Source organism: Plasmodium berghei (assembly GCF_900002375.2).
Source record: "Plasmodium berghei ANKA genome assembly, chromosome: 14".
NCBI lineage: Eukaryota > Apicomplexa > Aconoidasida > Haemosporida > Plasmodiidae > Plasmodium > Plasmodium berghei.
Genome location: NC_036172.2, coordinates 810,748 through 836,037, shown reverse-complemented (window position 1 = coordinate 836,037; position 25,290 = coordinate 810,748). Strand labels below are relative to the sequence as shown.

Sequence of the window (25,290 nt, the reverse complement as noted above, 5' to 3'; positions counted from 1 at the left end):
TTATTATTATTGTAATAATGAATAGTAAAATCAAAGAATTTAATTATAAGAATTAATAATTTAAAAAAATTAGGAAGTAACGGATATATAAAGATCAATGGTAAAGAAATGAGTAAATAAATCAAATAATATAAATAGTAATGATGCATAAGATATAAATTTATACTAAATATAAATCTATAATATTCCCTTAGGTATTATTGGCATAATACATGAATTAAGAAATATATCCACATTTATATATGCCCATTTAATTACAATAACAATAAACGCAAAAAACAATATTATTAAATGCTATATTTATAAAAAAAAATGGCATAACAAAAATATGTTTTGTTATTGCATTATGGCATATTATATATAATATAATAGTATAAAAAAAATGAAAACTACCACTTCCACACAACTTGTTATTACGCATGCACTACTGAAAGTTCGTATTTGTATGAAGAAAAAATATTATTTATTTATAAATAATATTTATATTTTTTTATTTAATTTTTTGTGTTTAAGTTTTATTTTACTTTTTATCATAAGCTTTTATCGAATTAAAAATATTTCAAAATAATATATATACTGTATCATTTCTTGAAAAAACAACTAAAATTGCAAAGTAAATGAGAAAAAACATTTTTTACATATATCTAGAAATTGAAATATCAAAATAAATGAATTTATGACAGTGTATATATCCCTTATAATTTAATAAAAAGTTCGAATAAGATACATGCACCCAAACGTACACTCTTCAGCATTCACATATATATATATGGATATTGTATAATATTGGCCTTTTTAACCAATTTCCATACTTATGATATATATTTTTAATAATAATAGCATAGTAAAAGGTATTTTTATACCACATTTAAATATATTTTGAGTCAAATTAATGAAATATTATTCGATCTTTTACATATATATGCCAACACATTAAATAACTTAATACATATTATAAAAAAACGAAAATGTATGAAAATGCTATAAATAAAAATATAGGAAGATAATAAGAAAAGACATGTGCATAAATATATTTTATGTTAAAATGCATACAACTTTAAATGTGTATGTAAAATATATTTAAATTATAAAATATTAAAAAGTTTATTTATAAATGTAGCAAACAAATAGGAACAAATTTGTATATAATTATATAACTGTCATATATGCGAGCATATGTATAGCTTGCTTAATTTTATTTTTAGTGCGACAATACACAAAAAAAAAGAAGGGGAATGAAAGAAAATCCTGTAAAGCTACAAAGATATTCCTTCTGTAATTTTTTTTATACAAAATATTTAGACAAAAATGTTATACTAAATCAACGATAATAGTGATATAATATAAATATATTCCTTTATGCTATGCAAATAAATCTTCGAGATTTTTTTTTGCCGTATTTTTTTGCGATTTTAATGAGTTATAATGCACTTCACTTTTTGTTGATAAGCTTGTTCTATGATTTTGGAAAATATTGGTAGTATGAATTCTAGTTTTATTTTCTACATTAGTACTCATTCTTTTTATATTCATAGTATTATTATAAGTATTTGAATTATTTTGTTGTGATGGAATATTTCCTGGTTGATTATTATATTCATTAAAGTAAACCAAGGGATTGTTATTATTTTCATTATGTTGGTTATCCATGTTGTAAAACAAATTATAGGGACTATTTGATTCACCGCCAAAATTTATGTTATTGGGTTGGTTTGTATTATTTAAATGTGTATCAGTCATTTCCGAAAATCCAGCTTTACTATTATTATTATTATCATCATCATTATTATAGCTTACATTATATGCATAAATGGAACATGTTTTGGATGCTTTGGTGGGCGGTTTATTGTTATTATTATATACATTATAATTATTATTTTGGAATAAATTAATGTTATCTGTATAATTAGGCTCATTATTACTACCGTTATTTGTGGCATTATTATAATGGTCGTTTAAATTAGAGGTGTTAGAAAAGTTTCCCAAATTTATCATATCAGGGTTAGCATTATTATGCACATTATTGTTATAATTGAGCATTCCAACTTCATTGATGTAATTTTTTTTATTAGTATTATAATAATTTTGTGGGTTTAATTGAATTGGGTGATTTATATTTTGTTCATTTTTTGAAATATCCATAAATGGGCTATTATAAGAATTATATTCATCATTTCGATATGTTTCAATGTCATTATTTTCTTTAGTTATAGTATCAGCTGCCATATTTAAATCGGTATTATTATTTTGAGCATAATTAAATTCTATGTTATTATTGTTATTAACTTTATCGATGATATCGATTTTTCCATCTACATTGTAAATATCATTATTTGCACAATTTTCGTTATTTGGCCACAATTCAGTATTATTACCAAAATTATTGCTCACATTTTTTTTCTTTTTAGAAAAAAAACTCTTCCATTTAGTTTTTGCCTTATCTTTACTTTTCTCTGAAACTGAACAAATCATATTTTCATCTTTCTGTTTTATATCATCAGAAATATTTGTACTAATATTATTATTTGGTGTATCATTAGTAATATTACTGATTGTGTTCTCTTTATTAAAATATATATTCTTATCTTTTGATTTTTCGGATTCTTCTGAAATACCATTCCAATTATTTCCTATAAAATTCACATTTTTTCCTTCTATTATAATTTTATTTTCTCCAGAATTCATATCAGTAATAATACAATTATTATTTCCTTCGATTTTATTTTCTTTTGGGGTAGCATTCATATTATTTATTGTAATATCATCCTTAAAATATTCCCCTGGATTTATATTATTATTTTTATTTGTTATTTCATCCGAATAATTATTTGGAGCAAGTACTGAACGTTCTTCTTTATTCATATTATCTTTAGTTAAATTATTAAACATGATATCAATATTATTTTCAAGTGATGGCTTGTTTATTTCTGTATGTGATATATTATCATTTAAAAATAATTCAGATTCCATATTGAGGTTATTATTATTTAAGCTTTCCTTAATATAATCATTTTGCTCATCAGATTTAACGAACTTAATTTCACCGCCGTGCACATTATGGTTTCTTTCTTGTGTATTTAGAAAGTTGAATTCGTTTTCCACATCAGCGTCGTTTTCATCAGTATTAAAACTTTGAGTAGATAAGTCTTTCAAAAAATCAAGATCATCTGGATAAATTTGTTCCTGATGGAAAATATTATCTTGGGAAAGATTTGCATTGATATTATACATTATATTGTCAATATCATTTATATCCGAATTTATATTATTCAAAGCATCAAATAATAAATTTTTTTCATTAATTATTTTATTTTGCTTATTTTTCATATTTTTTTGCAATTTCTCCACATCTTCTATAATATTTATGCATTCATTTATTTTATTATTAAATGATTGAAAAGAATTGAAAAAACTGTTATCATTTTGAATTTTTTTGTTTTCATCAATATTATCAACATTATCATTATTATTTTGATCATCCTGCTTATATTCATTTTCACTAAATATATTTTTTAATGATTCTTTAAAAGTATTAACTATATTAATTTTATACTTATCGACAGTATCATTTATTTCGTCACTAAGTTTATTTTTACAATTATTTAAAATTGTATCTAATTGATTATTTTGAGTATTATTGTGTATATTATTTATTTCTATGCTTTGGCATTTCGCTCTTAGCTTATTCAATTCTTCGTTATATTTTTTTTCCAACTGATTTGTAACTTGTTGTGTTATTTCATTTCTAACTTCGTTGATTATTTCACTTCTGATTTGGCTTCTTAACTCTTTTCGAACTTCGTCTTTGATTTTATTCAGTTGACTTTCATCAATATTATTTGCATTCACATTATTTGGGCCATAATTAGTTAGTAAAGGATCTTTACCTTTAAATTCATCACAAAAAATATTTCCATTTGATTGTGTTGTATTATCAAAACATTCATTTTTTCCGGATAAATACATAGATGGTGATCTGCCAACGGTATTAAGTTGCATATTTTTATTTAATTTATTTTCACAACCATGCATATTATTATGTCCATCCATTTTTAAAGGATCTTTTGGTAACCCTCTTGGAATAGCAGATGTTAAACTTTTTTGGCCCACAGCATTATAATTATCTTTTATATATCTTATCTGTTTTTTAAGTACCGCATTTTCATTATTTAAACTTGCATATTCATTTTTTAATTTAGCAAATTTTAAATTTAGCATATCCACTTTTTTCTTATATATATCCATAGAATAATTACTACTGTTACTATTATAATCAGCAAACATTGCTTCTTGTTTATCATCATTTTTTTTTACTTGATCTGCTAATTTAAACAATATATTATTTTTTTTATTGGTGTCATTCCCAGAATAATATCGTTCCCTACTTTCTTGATGAATTAAATGTTTCAATAATTCTATAGATTGTTCTACTATTTGAGAATTCCCTTGTGATTTACAACTATCATTTGCATCAGAAATGGATGCATTTTCTAGATTTTTTGGGGCATTTGAATAAAAAGGGGAATATGGTAGTTTATCATCAAAAATTCGTGGGATATTTGATGTTTTTGCTGATTTAGGGTTATAAAGATTTATAGAATGAGTTCTTGATGAGTTTATGCTATGTGTTGATGTATGATTTCTTGCTGATGCAACACTGTTATTAATTTTATTCATATATATATATTTCATATCATAATTATTATTACAATAATAAATTTCTGATTTTTTATCTATGTCACCATTTATACTTTGATTGTTATCTTCATATAAACCATTTGTACTATTTCTAATTTCATATTTCCCATCTTCATGATCTAAAAGGGTGTTACTATTGCTTCCATTATTAATATTACCAATAGCATTGCTACTGTTTATTTCATTTTTGTCAGGAGGCTTCCGAATTACTTCCGATTTCGTACTCCTAATATTTAGCTTATTTGAAAAAAAATTCATTTCCCCCGCCTTTAATTCGCATATATGTATATGTATATGTATGGATTTTCACCGAGCCAGTAAATAAATAATGTTAACGATACATGCAGTATATAATCAATGTATATGCCATAAAAAACAAATAAGAAATGCAAATCGTCACAAATGTGTTTATTCTTGTGATATATATTTCTTTATAAATATTTTATTCTCATTTAAATTAGTTTATGTGTGCATTTAGTAGATACAATTTGTACAGAAAAAGGAGAAACAAATATAAATAATTGTATATGCAAAATCATATATACATATACTCATATTTGCCATATATTTATGTACATTTTTTTGAATTTTAATATAATTTTTCTATTCAACCGAAAAAAAACAAAAACATATTATTTATAATATATATATTATAATAAAATCGAGAAAATATTAAAACGCTCGAAATTTTTTTCCTAGTTGAAAAAAAAAACAAAAAATCGGAAATAAAAAAAGAAAATGAAATGAGAAAACGTAATTTTTATGTTTCCATTAAACAATTTATTTATTATAATCATATTTACATTTTAGTTAAATTATAAGAAAATTATAATATAAAAATACGCATTTTTATTAAATTATTTTTTAAAATATAAACAAGAATGAGTATTTTTTCCGTCCCTTGCTACCTCTACACTTAGAGTAAATAAAAACAATTTAAAGAATAATTAAAGGGCATATTAATGATAATAAATAAGGAAAAAAAAATTTTAATAATTTTTATATTTCAGAAAAAAATATGAATATGAAAACTTCTTATTTTTATGGATACATGTAAAATAAATAAACAAATAAATATATATTATTTATTACATGGCTTGTTTCTTTAATGATCAGCTCGATAGCTTATAAGTATTTATGTATGCATAATTTATAATCACAATTTGGCATTAATAGGCACGAGAATTATCAAATATAATTAGGAAATGTTAACATGTTTACAAATTTATAGTCGACAACTTATTTTCATAAGAATCTTATTATAAGTTTTTTTTGCATATAATATAAGTTTTTAACATAAAAAAATTGGAAAGAAAAAGATAAATGTACACATGCCTATATTCCTTGAAATAATGAAGCAGTTATTTATGCTCAACAAGTATAGGTATATAAATATTTAATGCATATGAGAATAAAAAGGAATTTTTTTATTTCCTATTCTCAAAATAAGAATAGTACATCCTTTCTACGTGGGAAACAATAGTTAACAATTTGACCTTATCTTCTCGAATTAAATCAGCATAATATGTTCATATAGATATATGTGCAAATATGTTCAGTATTTTCTGTTTGGGATTTCATAACAAATAAAAAGATAAAAAGTAATTTTATATTTATTTTATAGTAAATCATAAAAACGTTATTAATATGTAACTAAAAATAAAACGCGGTATTGGGGGAATAATATAGAATATTTTAAAAGTTCAAAAAGACGTGAAAAAAAATTAAAATAAATAAGTGGTAATTAAAAGGGTAATAAGTTTCGATTTTTAGATGGTAAATAATATGCCAATACATTTTTTTTCTTTTAATTTAATTTTAAAAATATGATCTCAGTTTTTATATTCAATAATATAAATTCCATTTCTTCATTGGGAAAGTATATTTCAATGCCTTTTTATGTTCGCACACTTGTATATATGCAAATTTAAATATTAAAATTCAAATGGAGAATTTTATATTTTTGTCGTTCTTATTACGGATACATTTAAGCCAATTTTAAAAGACAAACATATAATAATTTAAGTTTATTAGGACAAAACAAATAAATAAATATAAATATGTATATATATATATATATATATATATATATAACGATTCTGGTCATTCCTATTCTCTATTGACATATAAAAATTAGTAAAAACAATAATTTAGGTATCAAAGTATTTTTGTATTTTCCATCTCCATATGCATATTCCTTCTTTTCATAATATATGTTATCTGATTAAAAAAAATGAATACTTATAACATGGGGCACTATTCCAAGATTAGGAATGAAAATGATGAAAATATAATAGTAGACAGGAATCGAAAAAATAAAAATTATGGGAATTATAGAAATAAAGATAATAATGGTAATTATTATAAAAATAAAATATCTAATGATAAAAAAGAAGGTACTAAATTGAAAGTGGATGGAATTAAAAACAAGACAGAACTAATTGTAGAGACAGAAGATGATAAATATATTGCTACAGATGATGGTAGCAGCAATTTAAGTGATGATTTAGATAATGAACTAGTTGAAGAAAATGAAAATTATAGCGAAAGAAGAAATGAACTAAAAGAATTAGCAAATATATGTTTAGAAAATAATTTGACTATAAATAATGAAAATATCCAAATTATTAGAAAATTAAAAGAAAAAAGAAGGTTAGAGGAACGATTAAAAAAAAATGAAGATATAAAAGACTTTGAAGAAAAAAGACAAATTCTAGAGAAAATCGAATATCACGAATGGGCTGATAGAGAAAAACGAATAAAAGAATTACAAGAGAAAAAAATGAAATTATTAAAAAGAGTTATAATTCAAAGAGACACAGAAAAAGCAGATAAAATATTTTATGAAGTAGAAAAAGTAATACAAAACAAAGATAAAAATAAAGATCAAATTATCGAAAATTTTGAAAAGGAAAAGGCTAAAGATATTCGAAATCAGTTTATACAAAAAAAAAATAATTTAAAAACAATTTTTAATAAAAAAACAGATATAATAGATGATATGAATGACTATACATCAAACTATAACTTAGAACTTGAAAGAAATGGAATTATCCCCCCAAAAATAGATGAACCAACTTCAAACAAAATCGATAATTTATTAAATACCAATGATATAAATTCCTTGACTAGTACATTTAATAAATCACTAGATTCTATGTATAAAGATAAGAAATATGATAAATTGTCAAAATATGAAAAGAAAAAAAACAAAGATGTTATTGATACATTTTATAGATATTTAAATAAAGAATACAAACAATATATTTGCGATGATTATTCAATAAGTGATACAAATAAAACAGCAAAAAAAATGCAATGCATAAAAATTAACTTTCCATCTATAGATATAAAAAATATTGAAGAAGATATTTTTGAAAAAAATGTCTTATATTTACAAAATTTATTAAGAGGAAAAGCTATAAAAAAACTTATGGATGATGGAAAACGCTCTTGCATTGATTTAATTGAAGAATTAAAAACTTATGCAAAAATAGATCAATATAGTTTACATGAAAAAGACGCTTTTGAGAAAGAAGATTTTGAAGAAATAAAAATTGATGCATATCTTGAAAATATGCAAGGAAAATATACATCAGAATTATTAGATTCCTTATCTAATGAATTAGAAAAATATGAAGAAGAAAGAAAAATTGCTATTTTAGTTAAATATGCTGAAAGAGAAAGACGATTGAAAGAATGTAAAGAAAAAGGAAAAAGACAAGCTGAACTATTATTAAGAGAAAAAGAAGACTATTTATTTAACGAAATTATGGGATTAAATAATCAAACCGTTGATTCGTATCTAGAAGGCATTCTAACTAAAGCTATAAATGATTCGTCAAAAGAAGAAGCATTAATTCGAACCAAAAAAAAATCAGAACAATTAAATGAAATTTATAATTCATTGGACAATCAAGATGATGAACATAATAAATTCATTGTCAAAGATTTGGTAGGAAATTTCATTATACCATATGTGGATAAACAAAGAGGTGCAGAATTCGATTTATTGGAACAAAAAAAAAATAATTATATATCTAATTTTGCAACGCAACACGTTTTTTCAAAAATTAATGAAGCGTTTTAAAAAATACAGCAAAAACTTGATAATAACATAATAAATAAATAAGCTTAAATCAATTGAAGCTGTAGTAAATGCCATATATTTGAAAGAAGTTTACACGTACTTTTACATTAAATTAATTGTGAGGCCCTTCTTTATTCATATGCTTTTTTCTTTTCCCCAATTCTATAATTTTTGTAATTTAAATGTATAAAAATAAATGAAACGGATAATATATAAATGTAAAATAACGATTTAAATGATCGAAACTTTTTGATGCATATAATGAAGCCTTTTCAATTTTTGGTGAAACTTTATATAATACATTGTGTTACATGGCGTTAAATCCGTGCACACTCTATTAATATATGAATATGCAAAGTTTATTTCGCCTTGATTTGTAAATTTTTCATATATTTTATTTTGCACAGCAAAAAATTCCCTCCAAACGAATAAAACAACAAGCATTATTCAAATGATTATTTCAATAAATAATTTTGATTACCCTATATTTTTATAATTTGGTCGCACCCTTAATTTTGCAACTATATATAACCAGCCTATTTCATAAAAAATAAATTAAGTTACAAAATTTATAGATATATATATTTATATATATAGATATATTTTTTCTGAATATTTGATTTAATAGAAATTTAAAAAAATTTCAGCCCTATAAATCTAAATGATAACAAATTATCGAACATCATTTGTAACAGGTCACTCTTTAAAATTCGTCATAAATTAGCTACATATGTGATATAATAATCCTTTTCACCAAAAATTTAATTTAAAACCACAGTATTTATTAATAATATTGAAAATGATATTATGATAGATAAAGAGATAGCTATTTGATTGGATTTAAAAATAAACAATTATGATAACATTCATAAATACGGAAAATACGCTTAAATGCATTAACTTGTGTTGTCAGCATTTAACTATGAAGGGAAATACCATTTGTGTTTATTCTTGCATTAAAAAAAGACAAATGAAATTAAAAGAATAAAATACTTAATACGATATATCATTTGTTGAGGATGTTATAAAAATAAAAATTACAATAAAACATTTTCTTCATTGCTAAAGTAGTAATTTTATGTGCGTTAAGCAATTTGGGGTTTAACATTTTATTTATTGTACACCAAAGATATAATATTTTATATGTTGAATATTTTAAATGAATAATTTTGTAAAATGGCTTTAGAAAATTACAATAAATGTATAATGCGTGAATATGCATTTTTTATTTATTATTTTTTTTTTTTGAGATTGGAATATGCTGATTTTGATTTATGCATAATGGGCTAGTGAAAACTGAATAAATAATAATAAAAAGTACAAATTTCAAAAACAAAAGCAACATGCTATCAAATAAAATAATTATGTAAATAAAAAAAACGGGTGCACAACTGTGTTTTTAAAAGAACAGTTGGTGCACAACAATATAACCAAGAAAATTTCTGTACCATTTTATGATCAACTTAAAAATATATATAAAAATGTAGAATATAATAAAATATTGTAATTAAATATTCATAATGTTTTTTTTGAATAAACATATTTATAATATTATTATATGTAATAGGAAAACAACAATTGTAAATACATTTTTTTTATTAATTGTTTTGGAATTATAAAAAATAAAATAATATATATACAAAATATATGTGTATACTGTATATACAACTCGTGGTAGCACGCTTTAATTACGAAAATTCATTTTTTTTTTTCGAATTTAAATATATGAAGACACAGTGCGCGCATATTAAAAAACATACATATTTATTATATAATAATATTCGTATATTGCATATGATTAAATAAATATTGCTATAAATATATATATATATTATATATTTATTATCACTATATACATATACATAATAATATCAATATAATTAATATATGCAATATTAGCACATATCGTATATATATGTAATTGTGTAATAATAATGCGTATATGCAAAGTTCCATAAAGAAAATTACATTATATTGTATTTGGATATTTTTATTATATACAATTTTAATATTCTTTATAGTATGTGATAAAACTTAATTTAAAAATATAATATATTTTTTATTTTACACAAAACAATGTTTAATGTTTTGAGAAAAATTATACTGTTTACGTTTTGTTAAGTTTTTTTTTGTAAAGAGCCATAGTAATTATATTTTTATTAATTATTTATTTTATTTTATTTTTTATTATTCATTTTTATAAAAATAAATAATTTAATTTTTTTTCATTTATATTTTGAATAAATACGTTTGGAAAAATATTAATTGAATTTTCGTATAAAAAATAGTGTGAAATCGAAAAAATTGTTTAAATAAAAAAAATTATTTAAAATAAATATTTTAAAAAAATTTATATATTATTTCCCATAATATACAAAAATGTCAGGAAAAGGACCAGCACAAAAATCACAAGCTGCAAAGAAAACAGCAGGAAAAACTTTGGGACCAAGGCACAAAAGAAAAAGAAGAACAGAATCTTTTTCACTTTACATTTTTAAAGTTTTAAAACAAGTCCACCCAGAAACAGGAGTAACGAAAAAAAGCATGAACATTATGAATTCATTTATCAATGATATTTTTGACAGATTAGTTACTGAAGCAACTAGATTAATTCGTTACAATAAAAAAAGAACTTTGTCATCACGTGAAATTCAAACTGCAGTTAGATTACTTTTACCTGGTGAATTATCAAAACATGCTGTTTCAGAAGGTACAAAAGCTGTAACAAAATACACTACCAGTGGTGCATAAATACAATAATATGTTTTTACTTAGATTTTATAAAATCACATGTGCATATATATAAGCATTTTTTTATTTTTATTTCTTCAAATTCATGTGAATAAATTAGTGTATCGTAAAAATGGAAATGAATGCCACATAATTATATTTGTGTTTAAAAAAATCTTCGAAGATATATTTGAATATGATTCATTATCGAGATTAAGTTTTTAGAAGTTGTGAAAAAATTATAGAAAATTGTTTTTAAATAATGTGTGCATTTTTTTTAAATATTTTTAAACATATCATGAATGCATATATTTATTTATATATATATATTTTACATGTATGCATTGATGCATTTATGTTTCAGTGCATATAAAAATAGAAAAGAATATCGAAAATGTGAAGCGAAATTATAGTATATATGTATATAGACTTAAAACTGTTTTTGCATGTTTACTTGTTTTTTAATCTTCTAATACATATGTATGAAATCTAGGCTTAAAAATAATATAACAATTTAAAGAACATTATGAAATTGCGCTAATATACTTTATTTACGGTATATATTTTTAGTCCTGCAAAAAATATATATATTATAAAGGTGGAGTTAATAAAAGGTTGTCATTTACTAATTTCTCGTATTTATGGGGGTTTGTAAAAAAACAGAAAAAGGGGATATTCTTTTTATTTTATAAAGATATCTTCAGACATAGATATGCATAATACAAATTTTTAAAAGAAGTATTTTATTGTTGCTTCTTTATAATATGATGCGAATATATACGATGGATTTTAATAGGGATACATTTGATTTGTTTTTTCCACTAATATATTCGTTTAAATAAGAAAGGTTGTGAATTATTGCCTACATCTTTTCTAATGTAGTATAAACAATATTCAAGATAACTTCTGAGGAAAAGAATTTACTAAATTCGTTGAGCATATATTATCTCTTGATTAAAAAAAAATGATAATAAATGGTAGAAAGTAAATCTCTTAAAATTTTTCATTTTCTATATAAAAATGCATATGTACATAATAATATTATATAAGGGTATAGGAAATTTTACTATAGTTTTAAAATAGCCCATTGTTCGATTACAGCTTTTCTCGTGAACAAAATGCTTTGTGCATATCAATTTAGTCTAACCCGTATTATAGAAATGTCATGAAAATAAGCAGGTTTATATATATAGATGTAAAAATATATATATTCATGTATAAATCGAAATATGGAACTAAAGCAGTATATACACATGGATTCGTTATGCTGACCAAAAGAAATATGGAAAAAAGGAAAATAATAAAAATATTTATGATGGGCATTTATTTTTGTGTATATAAAGAAAAAAAATTAAAAACTTAAAATAATACCTCGTAAAGAAACCTATATTTTACGAAATTCAGATATAAATATCATTCACTTTTATTAGCATTTACGCTTTTACATATTTAAGCAATCACATGTCGTATATTATTAGAAATTTTCACCTCATTATTTTTTCATAAAACTAAAAATTATAAGAAAAAATGTGAACCACCAAAATATTAATAATTTTATATCCAATGTGCATATACATAGTAAAAGAAAGCATAGTCTTGTCCAAAGAAAACGATTATTTTTAAACAAGTAGCTGAGTTATTCACATATAATATACTTAGCTTCATGATTCGATTTTATATTGTTGCAATGTACATAAAAAATCTATATATTTAATAAATGTATTATTGGTTTTTAATTAATTTAAAGACTATTGTAGAATATACAATCGAGCCACGAGCATGGCCACATGAAATGTTAATAATTATATAATAATACATCTTTTAGATAATATTTTGAATAATATAAGTTTTTCATATCCTTATAATATATATATATATTCATTTGTACGATGTAAAAATCAAAAAAGTATCTTTATCACATTTTATTATTTTTTGCTTATATACATGAATACTATTTATTAAACCATTGTAAACACCTTGTTTAAATTTAATAATATCCCTTATATTTCTATGAATTTTTACAATTTTGCTATTTTTTCTGTTTTGGTATAAAATTTTATTTGTAAAATAATGAAAATATAAATATAATAAGCACATTTATAAAAATGCATGTAATTCTTATTTATAGATATATATGAGCACATAATGTTTATAATATATACATAATTTATAAAATTTAAATCTTATACCGTTACTATGCTATTAAGAAATATGAATATGTTTTAAACAAATGCATGTTCTTATATATACATGTACCAATTTTTAAATATATAATTATATAAAAATGCATTTGTCTATGCTATAATTTATTTTTTTAAAAACGCGAAAAGTTATATTTGGCATGAAATTGTTTGTTTATTAGTATTAACGGTGGAAATGAGAATATTCTAAATATGGGTCTAGCTATTAAAAAAAATTATGCATATATAATAAATACATGTAAAAAATAATATAGCAAACGACATAAAATAAATTGAGTATATATATACATAACATTTAATATTATACACGAACAAAATAAAAAAAATTAAAAAAATAAATATACTTATATAAAAAATATACTAATGGAGTACACCTCATTAAAAAAAAATTTATACTTACATTTACAATATTATATAGGAATAAAAAGCTTTTCCATGTAAAAATAAAAGTATTCATAATAATTATATAAATGTTTTATATATATGATTTTATTGAAATTTTTTAATTTTGTAAAAAGAGGGTAAAAAATATCGTTTATATATAGTAAGGTTTATAATAATAAAGGGTTTACATTATTAATTATATATATAATATCATTTAATATTTGGATTTACTTATTGTGAAGATATTGCAAATCAATATATGTTAGTAACACCTAATAATATATCATAACTTTTTTAGAAATATTGCGTTTTGTATTTATATATGCTTATTTCATTTTTAATTTTATAATATATTATTATAACAGATATATACTTATATATATTTCATATTTATATACGTATTACATAATTAATTTTACTATTTGAAATAATACTTATTTAAACATTTCATTATATTATATATGTTTATTCGTATTGAATGTGTATGTATATTTAGAGTTCTACATATAAATATATATGTGTCTGTTTTAATTAGTATGATTTTTTATTCCTATATATCGTCTATCAAACTAAATAAAGTTATACAATGTATTTATTTTTATTGTATATATTTTTTGATTATATGCAAATGATAGAGAATTAATGATTCATTTAGTTCGAGAATATTTAAAATTGTATTTGTATTTTCGTTTTTGTTCTTAAGTAAATGAATAAATATATATGTGGATATAAGTAATGTTACATATCCATTTCTATATTGACAAATTTTTTGTTTATATATATTTTTTTAAGGCATATTTGAATAAAACACATGCATATTTATTGTATTTAATCGATGTTAAACATTTTTTCACGTGAACCATTTTTTATTCTACATGAATTATAGTTTGTACATATACGTGTGTTCGTCGAGGTGGCCCATTTCTATTTATTATATTATTTGCAATTTTTTTATGTGTGTTATTTTAAATAAGAATAAACCATATAATGTATATAATGAGTTTTTGCATATATATCTATAAATACGGCTTATAGTTATATAGTATTACATATAACATATTATTTATCTCTTTTTTTTTATTACTATGTTTTGATTTTTGGTTAATTTAATATTATAAAAAAAACTTTGAAGCAGTATATATTATGGATATAGTATTTGTGAAAGTATTAATATTAATATTAATATAGAACCCTTTTTTATAATTATACATATTTTTATTAGATTACGTAGAAATTATTAATTTGAGTTTTATTCTATATATTATATATATAATTAATTTTTTTTTAAGTTTTATTTTATTATTATTTTTATGAAATAATATAATTTTTTTATAAAGGGGAAAACATGATATAGATTATTTATGTACATGAAACATATCGATAAGTGGATTTGTATGTAGAGTTTTACAAAATAATAAAATGCTTTGGAAAAAATAATTATAAAGATTAAAAGGAGTCCAGCAGTGTATAATAGGAGGAACAAAATATATATTTGTATAATTAAAATAGTGTATTAAAAAAAATTGTTACAAATATATTTTATTCATTCATTACATGCATTTATATATACATATATAGAGAGAGAAAGAGAGGAATAATTTAAGGAAATTGGAGGAGGAAACAAATATGGATGCAGATAAAAATCAAAATAATGCATATTCTTTATATAATAAAAACTTTGAAAATTTAAAAACAAATCAGAATAAAAAAAATAATTTAATTGTAAATATTCCAAATGCTAGCAATATTAATAATACTATAAATAATAAATTAAGCAATAATAATAATTTTGAAATGAGATACGGTACAAATCCCGATTTGTCAGATGCATACAATAATATAGAAATGATGAATAACAAGGTAGGTGAATTAAAATATAATAATAAATCATATGAAAATTTAAAATATAATAGAAATGATACTTTATATAATGAATATAATTATGCAGATCAGGAAATATCTATAGAAAACATAAATAGTTTAGAAAATTTACATATAAACAATGATATATATTTACGTAAATATATTGATTTAAAAGATAATAATATGTTGCGAAATTATAATAATTTATTATCTAAAAAATCTCTGGAAAAATATAATGTAAATTATATTTTTGATAATAATGACGGGAATAATACTGGAACTAGTAATAGTGTTACCAACAGTAATAGTATTAACAATAATTTAAAATTTAATGATAACAATAATAATAATGAAAGAAAAATAAATTATTATAGTGCAGAAAATTTTTCTAATATTCCTCAAAATATAATATATAGAGATATAAATAATGATTGCATATTACATAGCGAAATAAATTATGAACAGCTAAATATATTTTGTTATGAACACAATAGTAATAATATAGAAAATAATGATGCTATTAAAAATCCAGAAGGTAAGGATAATACCAATTTGTCGAACAGCTTAAATAGCATATTATCTGACATAAAACAAAAAAAAAACTTTGATTTCGCGCATTCTTCATATTATAATAATTTAAATGACAGCAACGGCGAAAATTTAAAGTATCTACATATTGACTCGTACAATATCAAAGATATGCATGATGGCAAAATGAATGATTGTATTCTAAATATAGAGCATGCTAACGATAATTTCAACACTAATAATAATATAAAAAATAGTGATATCGAAAATTATGATGTTAATATGAAATTGGGAAGTGGTATTAATTATGAAGATACAATGAATATAGAAAATATAAATGATATTAATGCAATGAATAACATTAATCAGGTGAAGAAATATGATAGTAATGAACAAATTAATAATATAAATAGCAACAATAGTGATGATAATAATAATGATAGTAATAAGAACGAACCCAACAAACTTAATGAAGATAAAAATTTTCAACATGACACATCAAAAGAAGATTATTTAAATTATTTGGAAAATAAAGGGGATTTACAAAATATAAACAGTGAAAATTATTTTAATATTGATTATTATAACCAATCAGGGTTATATAATAATTCTATTGAAAATATAACACAAGATGAATTTTCAGAGAAAATAAATAATATAACCCAGCTTCACGATATAAATCATGCAGCTAATGAAATGAACTTAAACATTGGAAATTTAATTCATAATAATAATAATATTAATGTTGATGAAGAAAGAAATATCATAAATAATGAAAATTTTAATGATAAAACAGATATTCACAAAAATTATAATAAATATGGAGATTATGTATATAAAACATGTTATAGATTAATAGATAATAAATTATTAAACTCTGACTTATATTATAGAAACCCCAATGATATAAAAAATAATTCGCTTAATAGAAAAGATGCAAATATAATGTATAAAGATAAAATCAATGTTGTTGCAAATATAAATGTAATCCCCGACAATACAGACCAATTGGAGACTTTGGACGATATAAACATAAATAATAAATATTCTGAAAATGAAATAAATGTGGGTATTAATAACTATAATAATGATGAAGATAATAGTACCATAAATCATAGCAATAGCGATGGAAATAGTAGTACTACTGTTGCCATTAGTAATATAGGGGATAATGATAATGCGAAGGGAAAGAATATGAATATAGAATATAGTAATTTAAATAATGGTAATAGTGAAATAATAGATGACGAAAATATTTGTAACATAAATAATGAGCAAACTAAAATTTATCCATTATCAATTAATTTAAATAATACTCATTATATAGAAAATAGCAACAATATGGTTGAATATGACTCTAATAGAAAACTATACAAATTTTCACAATTTTATAAAAAAATATATATATATAATGATGAAAAAGAAAATCTCATGAACATATATAATACATTTCCAAATAATATAAGTAGTGATGACAAAGACAGTATAAGTGTTAAGTGCAACGATTTTAATAACATTTATTGTAACACTGACTTATCAAAAGATAATAATAGCAATAATAACAATGAAACATTCATTAAACATATGTATGTGTTATCAGGAAATATAAACCTATTACCAAATAATGAGATTCAAGAAAATAATGAGCATATACAAGGTAGCGAAATTAGAACAAATTCCATTTCCAAAAATGAAAAAACTGAAAATAAAGGTAAAAATAGTGGCAATGATAATAATAATGATAACGACACATATTCTGATGATTATGACACAGAAGTCGAAGAAATGCGATTAAAAAAAAAAGAATTTAAAAAAATGATATTAAATAATGAATCAGAATTTACAACTATAAACGAAAATGACGAATTATACAAAACTGTTCTATATTTTGAAAAAAAGAATAAAAAAATATTAAAAATGAGAAAAGCATTAAGACGAAAAAGAAAGCTTAAAATATTAATGAATGAAAAAAATGATAATGATGATAATATTAATGATCCAGCAAATACTATTCAACCAAATATCCAAAATGTCGAAACTCCCAAATGGGAAAATAATGTAATGGATAAAAGTGGTTTACATGTTGAAAATGAAGAAAATATAGATAAGTCTATAAAAGGAATAAGAAAAGATATGTGTGTAAAACAAACATATGCTAATAATAGATCAGAGAATTATAAAAATGATGATAGTAATAACAATATAAATGATATTTCTAATTCTAATAGTGATATGTACACATCATATATAATTAGAACTGAGAAAAATGATACTGACTATATTATGACTATAAATAATGAAATAGGGAAAAATGAGTTTTATCAAAACAATGAATATATTCCAAATGAAGCATTAAATGCTACAAACATGAATTACGATCAACATGAAAAAGGATGTGATTTTTCACATATTTCGAAAAATAATAACAATAGTAATAGTAATAATAATAATGACAGTGGCCTATTAAATTCGTGCTTAATTAATGTAGATAATAAAAATATAGCAAATGAAAATTATTCAAATATAGGAAACAATTCCACAAATAAATATTCTTCTACTAGTATGAATACTATAAACAATAATGCAATTTTTGAAAATAAAAATGAAAATTTAAAAGAAAATTCGTTTTCGCATTCTAATATAAATAAAGGCATAGAGTTATGCACTTATGGAATAAAAAGAGAAAGCACTTTTTCTATTTCTGGCATGAATTTTCAAAGTAATAGTAATGAAGTGGGTAATTGTATGAATTCAAATAATAATCATATATCGAATCAGTTAAACGGAACAGATAATCAATCTTTGAGAATAAAAAGTGAAGAAATATTGGATAATGTAGAAATTGAAGTTACCGAATTAAATATTGGAAAAAAGAAACCAGGAAGAAGAAAGGTAAGAGAGAAAAAGACAAAGGAACAAAATGATGGCAACTTAATACATGATAACCAAGTTAGTAGTAATCAGGTTGATGGCGAAATAAATGGGGGATCAAACGAGCCCAAAAATGGAACAATTAGAAAAAGGAGAACCCGTAAAAATAAGAATAAAAATAATATTATTTCAAACGGATTGGGTATTGATTCAGTAGAAAATAATGGTTTAAATTCCGAAATCAATAATGAAATAAATTTGCAAGCAAATAATAACAAAGAAGTAATTTCGAATTCTGAATATAATAATGATACATTAAACAATTGTATACATGTTAAGCATGAATTAACAAATGATCATTTAAATGGAAATAATTTAATTACCAATTCAATGCTTATATATAACGGTAGTAATGCAAATGACTCAGAATTAAATCAGGCCCTATCAAATAATATTAATATGGATAATATTACACCATATGATAATAATATAATGGTAAGTGGTGATGTAAATAATAATCTTATTAATGAAAACATGCCAACAAAAAGGAAAAAGAGTATAACTAAGCTTAATTCGGCCAATCAAAGAACGAGCAATACACCAAAAAGACTCATAAAAAGAGAATCCAACAAATCTTCAAACAAAAATTCAAATACGGATGCTAATATAGCACATGAAGATACTATAATGTGTACAGAATATCTTATTAAAACTGATGGAATAAAAACAGAAAATTTTACAAATGAAGATGAATTAAAAAATCAAAATAATAATATTGTAAAGGCCGAAGTAAAAACGAAAAAAAAAAAAAAAAATATAAACGTAAATATATTGGTGAAAAAAGAGAAATCCAAAAAATTGGTAGAAAAAAAAGTGAAGGTAAAAATATGTTTAGAGGATTATTATAAGCACAGTAAAGAAGTATACAATAATATAGACACATTAGCAAAAATTGATGATGCTAATATTCCTTCTATTGAAGATGGAAATTTTAGTGGGAATTTAACAGGCCTTTTAACAAAAAAAGAAAATTTAATATGCTCGAATTGCTTATATGCTTATAAAATACAAATAGCGCCAAAGAAAAATGAAAAATATGATGAAAGTAATATCGAAAATAAATTGAATAAAGTATCATTTGATGACTGTAGTGAAGAAAAAGATGATATAACATCAACATATGAAAATATTAACAAAATGGCAATGAATACGAATGATTATACTAATGATTACATAATTATTGACGATTCTGTTAATAAAAATGATAAAATTGAAAATGGCGATAATAATGATGAAAAATATAATAAAACCGTGAATGAATACTCGAAACATGGAAATTATATTGACATTAATACTTTTAATGAAATACTAGATAAAAATATGGCACAAGAAAATGATTATAAGATAACTTTTTATTGCCTATGTGGTTACAATAAATATATAAATCACAATAATGAATGGAAACAAGTAATAAATTGTTATTATGATGAAAAAAATGAACTAAAACCAAAAGCTCCTCATATATTTTGTACAAAGTGTAAAGAATTGCTAATAACTAATAGATTTCTTGATAAAGATAAAACAAAAATTATAATGGTTTGCGATTGTGGTAGTCGAAATTATGATAGAGCAAATTCGTTTTGGTCGAGACGAGGTAATATTAAGCAAAGAAAAGCACCTCAAATTTTATGCGAAGAATGCAATTCCAAAATGTGGGTACATACATGGCTAGATGATATAGGATCGAAGGTAAAATTATTATGTAAATGTGGTTTTAAAAACTTTTTAAAAAAAAATAATAATTGGGTTAGAAGTCCAAGATGGAAAAAACCTGTGCCATTAATAATATGTAATTCTTGCCAACAAAAAATGTACATGAGCCAATGGTTAAGTAATGATGGTACAAAAGTTAAAATGAAATGCGAATGTGGATGGAAAACATTAATAAAAGAAGGAGATACATGGGTTCGTAGTGAATGGTCCAAAAAATTGTTATGCCTTAAATTAGTTAAAAACCCTGATTTATTACAAAAAAAATATCATGCTCATTTGAAAAATAGAAATAAACCATATGACGGGAATGAGTTATTATATTTCAATGAAAACAATAATTCAAAGGAGTGTAATAATAATGATGAAATAAATCCTTCTGTAGCTTGTGATCCAATGATGAAAAATAACCAAGATATTTTTCTAACTGATATAGACAATTGCACAAATTCTAACAATAATAATGATAATAATAATAATAATAATAATAATAGTTCTATGCTAGACAGCCATACATTAAGTTATAGCCACAATGATATTATTAATATAAGAGCTTCGGGGTCAATAATAGGTTCTGAAATTAATAATAGCAACAACATATTTCAACAAAATGGGCAATTTTTGAATAATGGAATCATAAATCATAGCATCGATATTATAAATAATGATTCAGGCTTTCAAGTTGAAACTAAAGAAAACGACAAACAAAATAATATGACTTTAAATAATTCTTATGATAACATTATTCTAGAAAATAATAAAAATAACAATAATAGTAACCATATTAATAAAGATGCAAATGACGGATATAATAGCATTCAAAATTCTGTAAATAACTATTTAAATTGCAAAACTAACTACAGTAATAATAACAATAATGATGTAGTATTTTTAGAGCCAAACCAGGATTATTATTTGAGCAATAACAAAGATAAAGCTAATATAGCATTAAATGAATACAATATTGCTGTAAACAGCAAAAAAAAAAATATGGTGTTACATGAAAATTATAAAACCAATGAACCCAAAAAGAAAAATAATAAAAGAAAAGCAAGTAATAGTAACGATAATAATAAATATTGGGAAAATGAAAATGCTGATATGATTATATCAAATGATAATAATATTAAAAAAAACCAAAGGGCTTTATTGTATAAACAAAATTGCAAGAAGAAAAAAAATATGGGGCTAAAAGGAAAAATTAATAATCCAGAAAACATTTTAGTAGGTTCTCCAGTTCCTTTGGATTCAGTTGGCTCGACTATGGTATCTAATTCAGTAGGAAGAAAATGCTCATTAATATATGATGAAAATGCATCAAATGCACAAATATATAAATCTCAACGATCGAGCAATAATGATATATTAAATAGAAGCATATCTGCTAATGATGATATAAATAATCGACAAGATATGTTGGAGCAAAGTAATGACAATTCTTATGGCTTTTATAATATAAAAAGATCAATTGATGAAAATAGTTTGAATAATAATTTTAATAAAATATATTGTGATAATACTAATGTTAATGCTATTAATAATAATAACACAAATGACAGTAATGATAATCATCGAAATAATGTAGAGGCTAATAATAGCAATTCTAATACTAATGGAAATAATAATGATAATAATAGTAATGCCAGTACTTGTTATTATGTTAACAATTACTATGACCATCAAAATTATGAAAAATCTTATTTTAACCATCCATATGTTATTTCACATTTTAATGAAAATACATTTAATAGCAATAATGAAATAAATTCCAATAGTACGCATGATGCATATAATAATATATTAAACACTACATTTAATTGTACAAATAATAATTTTGATATGAACTATAATACAAATTTACCCACACATCATATTGATGATAAAAAATATCTTGGCATAGAATCTAATGAAGATTTAATATCAACAAAATTAGATTATGATAAAAAAAAATATTTGTTAGAGCAAATAGAAAAATTAAATTTTAATATAAGTGAAAATGATATAAATCATTTTATCGAAAATAGTTTAATTGAGAATCTTAATGATCAAAAAAATGACGATAAAAATAAAAATGAAAAAATGAAAAAAAAAATAGATACAAATGATATAAATGTAAATTATCAAAATGAAGTAGTCCAAATAAATATGAGTAAAAATGAATTATATAATGAAAATGGTGACATAATGGAATATGCAAAAAATATTACAAATGTTTTCTCCAATGATAAGGATAAAAATGATACTAATGTTACTAACAAAAACGATAGCACTACTAATAATAACAAGAAAAAAAATAAAGGTCGAAATTCTAAGAAAAGAGAAAATCCCTCAAAAAATGAAAATAAAGGAAATCCTGAAAATGATAAGACTTCAAGTAACAGCATTGTAAATGAAAGTATATTAGCCGATAGTGAACAGTGCACAGATGGAAATGATTATTTAAAAAAAAATGAAGTAGATCATAATAAGAATGATTTTAAAGATTATTTTCAATTTTCTTCTAGTCATGATGAAAATTCTCAATTTATAGAAAGTGAATATTGCAATGAATCTACTAATCTATACAATAACATTTTAAATTTGCAAGCAATCACCGAAAAATTGAAAAATGAAAACTCTACCAGTTTTAAATCACAAATATCTGATGTTGCTCAAGAAAAAAATAATATGGACGAATTATTTTGTGCTTACAATTTTAATTCTGATAGTGAGGAAAAACAATGTACTCATGAAGTAAAATATAAAATAAATGACTTTTTAACTATATGCACAAATTGCCATGAATATATAAATAATAATATGGATTGTAATAAAATTATATCTAGTAATGTATTGCCTGACTCTCCCGACAATTCCATTTGTAAAATGAATATCCATGAAAACGATTCAGAATATAAAAATATGAATAATTATGATCATATAATTAAAAATAAAAAAAATATGAACAGTTATCATGATGAGCATATTTATAATTCACTGAAAATGGACAATAACTATTCTATGAATTTTTTAGATCATCAAAATATATGTGATACTAATTATTTAGGAAATAATAATTGTAAAAATGGCAATAGAAATACCACTATTAGCAATAATAATGCGAAAAATTGTATTAATAATGACAGTGGGAATACAAGTCAATGTTATAATACTCCTCCAAATGATGCCACAACACCAACTAATGGAAAAGCCAGTAATGATAATATCCATATTATTGAAAATCTAGAAGAATTTAACCATTTATATAATCAATATTGTGATTACTATTTAAATAATAATACGATAGATGATAACCAAATTAAAAGCAACTATATAACTAATCTTTTTTTTCAATATCAAAATGATTATGCTCAAAATAGTGATAAATGTATAAACAATCAAATGCCTCCATTAGAAAGTGATAAATTATATTTTACTGAGGAAAATAAATACATAAGTGATTCAACAAAATATATGATCGGGGAAATAAATTCAAACGAAAAAATAGCATATGATGAAAAAAATTCTAATAACAATAATAGTGATGATAATTACCAAGATAATTACGAAAATTATATTAAAACAGAATGTAATACTAATGTGTGCTATAATATTATACATACATAGGAAAATAAAATATATTAACATCGTTGATATACTGGAAGGAAAAACATGTCTCTTCAAAAATAGAACTATAAAATATAATAAGAATTAAGCAGCTATATATTAATGAGCGCAACATATAAATGATAACAACGGTATTTTCGACATCTATTCAAAATAACATCATGAAAAATTAAAAAATATTGTATTTTTTTTTAATTAATTATTAAAAATAATTCATATCTTGTATTAGTTATAAATATACGCAATTAATGTTAAACTAAATAGTTTATTAATTATTTTATTTTAAATTATTAAATATAAAATTACTCATGTTTTAAGTTTATAATTTTATTTGTGTAAAATAATATGAAAATTATTAAAGTGGGAAAGCCTTGACCTTTTTATACTTATAATTTAGTTATTTTTTTTATTTTTTAATATTTCATTTATAACATTTTTATATATCAAACACCACGTATATATATTTTTAAATATTTGTTTTCTTAAAACATTAAAATGCAAATAAAAAAAACGGCCATATGTTTTTGATAAATAAAAATAGCATTAAAT

General features: G+C 22.0%; 4 protein-coding genes across 4 annotated transcripts; 3 read left to right on the top strand and 1 right to left on the bottom strand.

The window, feature by feature from the left end:
• Positions 1-1,362: 1,362 nt before the first annotated feature.
• On the bottom strand, positions 1,363-4,956 carry PBANKA_1420800 (conserved Plasmodium protein, unknown function; the record flags this gene model as incomplete). Its single annotated transcript, XM_034567544.1, has 1 exon — positions 1,363-4,956. One exon carries the CDS (start codon positions 4,954-4,956, stop codon positions 1,363-1,365), a length of 3,594 nt encoding a protein of 1,197 aa, XP_034424030.1.
• Positions 4,957-6,931: 1,975 nt separating this feature from the next.
• PBANKA_1420700 (MAATS1 domain-containing protein, putative) lies at positions 6,932-8,788 on the top strand (the record flags this gene model as incomplete). The annotated part of the gene is made up of 1 exon (XM_034567543.1): positions 6,932-8,788. The coding sequence occupies one exon, from the start codon at positions 6,932-6,934 to the stop codon at positions 8,786-8,788; it is 1,857 nt and encodes a 618-aa protein (XP_034424029.1).
• Positions 8,789-11,167: 2,379 nt separating this feature from the next.
• PBANKA_1420600 (histone H2B variant, putative) lies at positions 11,168-11,539 on the top strand (the record flags this gene model as incomplete). The annotated part of the gene is made up of 1 exon (XM_034567542.1): positions 11,168-11,539. One exon carries the CDS (start codon positions 11,168-11,170, stop codon positions 11,537-11,539), a length of 372 nt encoding a protein of 123 aa, XP_034424028.1.
• Positions 11,540-15,729: 4,190 nt separating this feature from the next.
• On the top strand, positions 15,730-24,741 carry PBANKA_1420500 (conserved Plasmodium protein, unknown function; the record flags this gene model as incomplete). The annotated part of the gene is made up of 1 exon (XM_034567540.1): positions 15,730-24,741. The coding sequence occupies one exon, from the start codon at positions 15,730-15,732 to the stop codon at positions 24,739-24,741; it is 9,012 nt and encodes a 3,003-aa protein (XP_034424027.1).
• Between the last annotated feature and the right edge of the window lie 549 nt (positions 24,742-25,290).